This window comes from Phallusia mammillata, chromosome 1 (assembly GCF_965637545.1).
Source record: "Phallusia mammillata chromosome 1, kaPhaMamm4.hap1.1, whole genome shotgun sequence".
Lineage (NCBI taxonomy): Eukaryota > Metazoa > Chordata > Ascidiacea > Phlebobranchia > Ascidiidae > Phallusia > Phallusia mammillata.
In genome coordinates, this window is record NC_137252.1 from 28,351,716 (window position 1) to 28,356,604 (window position 4,889).

Genomic DNA, 4,889 nt, shown 5'->3' on the forward strand with positions numbered 1-4,889 from the left:
AAACCTGAAACACACAAAGTTTAGTTTCTTTTATACCCATATTCCTGCTAAACATTAATGTCAATGTTGTCTAGCTAAAACAAAACACACTGTGGTTCTTCTGAAAAAGAATCTTTTCTCTGGTAAGTTTTTCTAATAGCAACCAGACACAATAATCAGCTAACACAGTGTGTGTCTGGTGCGCGGCACTATCTGTTTTAAAAAAAATTATAAATACTTTATATTTAGTGATTGATTTTCACAAAGTACCTACTGCTTCGAACTGACCTACAATAGTTCTAATACATCAGGCATTCATTTTACTTAAAAAAGACTAAAACAGAACAACCCAAAAGCAATTTCGACCACCTTGGGCTTAAACGTAATTTGTATTACCGGGCTTACAGCAAAAGTTTGCCTAACTACAGTCAACAGCTAGAGAAAGCACATCGCTGAGATAAATTTTAGCTTTGCTCTGAAATTTGATAACAATGTACAACACCGTCGCAGTTACTTCGGATCATTTACTTCTTTCAATTCCACACATTCCAGTTCGATAAGAATTTACACTAACAAACGGCGTCATTGGATACTGTGACGTAAAGTTACCGCTGGCCGTATTTCAAGCTGTTACAGCGCCTCTAGTGTTTTTGTTTGAAATCCAGTGGTACTGTTACTGTGTAGTGTGTACCGTGTAAATAAATTTATTTTGCTCTCTAAACAAATCGTAGCGAACGCACTAAAGCAATCATCAAAGTATTTTCAAATAAGCTTCTCCAACGATCGTTTTACAAAAATTTTTACGTGTTGTGTAAACATCAGGTTTGTGGTTTTAACATGTAATTTTATTCTGACATTTGGTGAACATATTTGCTCTTGTGTAGTACATGATTCATAGCTCAATATTTCGCGGTTATGACCATTTTTCCAAACACTTAGCCTCAAAACCCTTGTAAAAATCAAGCATAAGCAAGCAAAAATATCCTTTTGGGCTGCATACTTCAGTGCCAGTCTGCAGAACATGGCAGTTCCCGACGAGATCTCGTGCGTGCAGGACCTATATGTCCCGCGTGCGCGCGTGCACGACCCCTAATATCGCGTGCAAGACCAATTTCAGCAGGCGCAAAGCAAGTAAAAGAGGTCAGGACAGCCCAGTTAAATGCCTTTGGTGCAAAATTTTCGCGTGCAAACCCCAAATCTTGGCGTGCCCAATTTTTTTTCAAAAAAGAAATCGCGCGTGCAGCTGCCACACTCTGCAGACTGGAGTGCCTGCATGACTATGTGTTCAGTTCATTATCTTTACAAACAAAATAAACCCGCAATGGTTGTAAAAACATAGGGTGTAGTATTTTACTAAACTTTATTTACACTGCTTTCTTTCACTAATACATCATATATCTCGCTTAAATGTGTTTTTAAGTAGATGTATTAATTACCAATAGCAAATAGCGAAAATTTGCACCAAAAAAAGACGAAATAGGTTCAAAAATTAAAAGTAGATTTGTGTAATGTAATCATGAAAAAAGCAATTTACTTCAAAGCAATCATCAATGCCTGCTTGCATTATCACCATGATATGGCATGGTATTTACGGTCAAACTAAATTCAAATTACAACATGAAATGCAGAAAATGTCTTCACAATGAATTTTAAGCACATTTCATTTGCCCATTCACACTGCTGTATCGATACTGTCATGTTGTTTTGTAACAAGAGTTTTAAGACAAGAAAGGAAAGCACTAGTTTCCAGACGGTTTAAATAGCAGATCATAAAAACGTAACAGATAATAAAGAACTTTATTTGAACTTTAAAATTGTTGTAAGCAGAAGATTGTGATGTATTAAGACATAGCATTGATCAAATGTTATTTGCTGTTGTGTGGTCCAACATTGTGAAACCATAGAGCAATATTCACAAAGCAGTCAGCTTCAGCTGCAACTTCAGCAATGGGGTGATTATTTTCATCATATTTTAGCACTTTAACAATACCACCATGGCTCTTTAGAAATTTTGAGTATTCAAAGCCCTGTTGAGGTGGAACTCTTAGGTCTGCACTTCCTATCATCATAAGAAGGGGTGATTTCACCTTATTTACCACATTAATAGGAGACATTTCAACCATTTTGCGATAGTTGTACTGTGCTGGATCTTTTGTAACAAAACTCAGTCCAGTTTCACAAAAACACCAGTCCGTGATATCTGTTAAGCCCACCATTGAAGCAATGTTGGTGACAGGATTTCGAACTGCAGCACCTGCATAGAAGTTTGGAAACTGGCCAATAAGATGCAGGGTTAAAAAACCTCCATGGGAGCCTCCATGAACATAAACATCTGATTTATCTATTGACAAAATTTCACATGCATCTACAGCAGCCTGTTGCACATCACCCACATCTTGAGTACCAACATTCCCTGGCAAAGAAAGAATACTATTTTGCCCAAATCCAAGAGACCCACGGTAGTTGACTCGTAAAACAGCATAACCCAACTTACAAAATCCAACAGTAAATGGATCAAAACCAGTGACGTATGTTATATGGGGGCCGCCATGTGGATTCACAATCAATCCTTTAAGTTTTTTCTGACCATTTGGTTGCAATAAAATTGATTCAAAACCGAGACCAGGGTAATTTTGGTTAACCAGTGTGGGCTTATGTTGTATAACCTTCCACTCAATGTCACATGCCACAGAGATTTGCTGATTTGGATTGTCCAATGCAACCCAGTTTACAGAATCACCAGAAGGATAGCCAACCATAAGAGCTGGCAAAGAGTTGGGAGATGAACAAGATGCAAAAATGAGGCCATCAGATACACACAGAACTTGATGACTCGCACTGACTTCCAAGGAAAAAACTTCACCAGTTTCCACATTTACTTTGAAAACTCCTATATTGCTTCTACAGACACTGCTCAAAACAATTGCATTATCAAGCCAGCAGTTTCGTGGAATATTTCCCAGATACAAACCATTGAATTGTAAGCAAGCTTTAGCACTTGGTTCATTCACAACATCTACAATCACTTTTTTAGTCTTGCTTTCAAGGTTAATCTTCATCATTTTTGCACACTGCTGGTGTGGACCAAAGTTTTTAGTTGACAGATAGACAACCGTTGAACCATCCGGTGTCAACCTTGGTGAAAATACACACGATTCAGTATCAGTTAAAGCAACACATGTTTTGCTTTCGATGCTAAATTCATATAATGCACTTGGACGATTTTGACAGTAAATTAAACCAAGTTTAAGAGGGGTTACTTTTAACCCTTGGACCACAATTGATTTATCGTTTTTACACCAAATTGCTTCACTAGCACACATATCATCAGGTAGGCATTCCTCAAGGGGAGTTATTGCTTTAGACTTCAAATCAAACAGGACAACAATTGGATGAGAACAGCCAACAAGTTGTTCTCCCCATTCTTCATGATAAACATACTCTTTACCTCTACAGACATTCTCATCATATTTTTCAGTTTCCTTGAAATAAGATCCGGTTTTGGGCTTTTTTCGTTCAGCTACATATAGTAGTGTTTCATCATTGTGAGACCATTCCAAACAGCAGAATGCAGCATTACTGTAAACATCTCCATGCTTTTCTTTACTGGTCAAATTTGTGGAAGAAATTCTCCTGTTTCCTTGCCAGATTTCAAGAAACTGTGTTTTGACATCTTTAATTTTTACCTCACGCAAAATAGCTCGTTTCATTTTATCATTGGAAATCCTCACAATTTTTTCTCCAATTATTTCTGTGGAATGGGGACTTTTTGAAACCTTCATATCTAATTTGTCAAGAAATCCAGTTGTCTTGTAACTAAACTTGGCATTTCTATCCAAATCTCTTTGGGACCAAACTGCTTCCCAATGCAGAGTGGAAGTATCATCTTCTTTTGTCACAATAACATTTTCAACAGTTGCAACATTGGCAAGATTTTTATAGACCGAAACACACTTGTTTTGATATTCGCTCATGTTTTGTAGTTGTGGTTAAACTGCAAAATTTACAAAATATAGATAAGAATCTTTGCTTAAGGCATGGAGCATCACAGACACCTGGTTGATTAACCACAGCGTTTTTATGTGCTGAAACACAGCGTTTTGTATGTAAGATATAAAGTAATGTTTTTAAAGATCTTAAAACATTCGTTTACGTGGTAAGGATTTATAGTATTCATGCTAGGTACAGCTACAGTAAGGGTCCAACTAAAACACATCATTATAAACTAGCAAAATCGAATTCTGTCATTAAAAAATAACTTCCCTCGAAGTACAAAAAACACGAACACGATCTAAAATGCCGCATAAGCAAATCGATGAGTAACGTTTTGTGCACTTTAGGGAATTTACCAAAATGAATAATAATAAAAACATATTTTTTTATTAGTCAAGCACAAAAATCGGACAAGACTTTAAAAAGAGTCATAATCTATCAAAAAAAATGTTTGGCTTATTAGATATTCTTTAGATCCGACGTAGTTTGTTTTAAGGAAAGCACTATTTTGTACAGTATTGGTCGTTCGTTCGTTTTTATGGCAGGTGCCACTTTCGTTTTCTGTGTATCAGAAATTCGAACAAACAAATTCCAATGAATCTTAACGTTGGCCTTGTTTTCACCTACAGTACAGCTGTGAAAATTGTGGTCAAGGCGACACCCCGTACTAGATCAATCGTACAACTTTTTGCAAAGCAATGCGGAAGCAATTTACAAATAATACTAGGCAGTGTTTTCAAACAACAGGGCAAGATTTTATTCCACTGACGGAAGTCAACCTACATTGGTTGTGTTAAAATTATTTGAGGCAGCAGTTTGTTACGATCAACCGTGGCTGTAACCTACTTTTCAGTTAAGTGGTATATTCTGTTTGTTGCTTGAGAGGCAAAACATAATGAATTTGCAAATATTATGTT

At 36.7% G+C, this 4,889-nt stretch overlaps 1 protein-coding gene across 1 annotated transcript; it reads right to left on the reverse strand.

Annotated features, from left to right (window-relative positions):
- Positions 1-1,387: 1,387 nt before the first annotated feature.
- Positions 1,388-3,999, reverse strand: LOC145208937 (acylamino-acid-releasing enzyme-like). The gene has a single exon (XM_080079184.1). The coding sequence runs from the start codon at positions 3,951-3,953 to the stop codon at positions 1,845-1,847; it is 2,109 nt and encodes a 702-aa protein (XP_079935310.1). The 5' UTR covers positions 3,954-3,999; the 3' UTR covers positions 1,388-1,844.
- Positions 4,000-4,889: the final 890 nt, after the last annotated feature.

Bases quoted from the DNA above. Each gene is read 5' to 3' on its own strand.
- LOC145208937 (XM_080079184.1), bottom strand. From the start codon at position 3,953: ATGAGCGAATATCAAAACAAGTGTGTTTCGGTCTATAAAAATCTTGCC.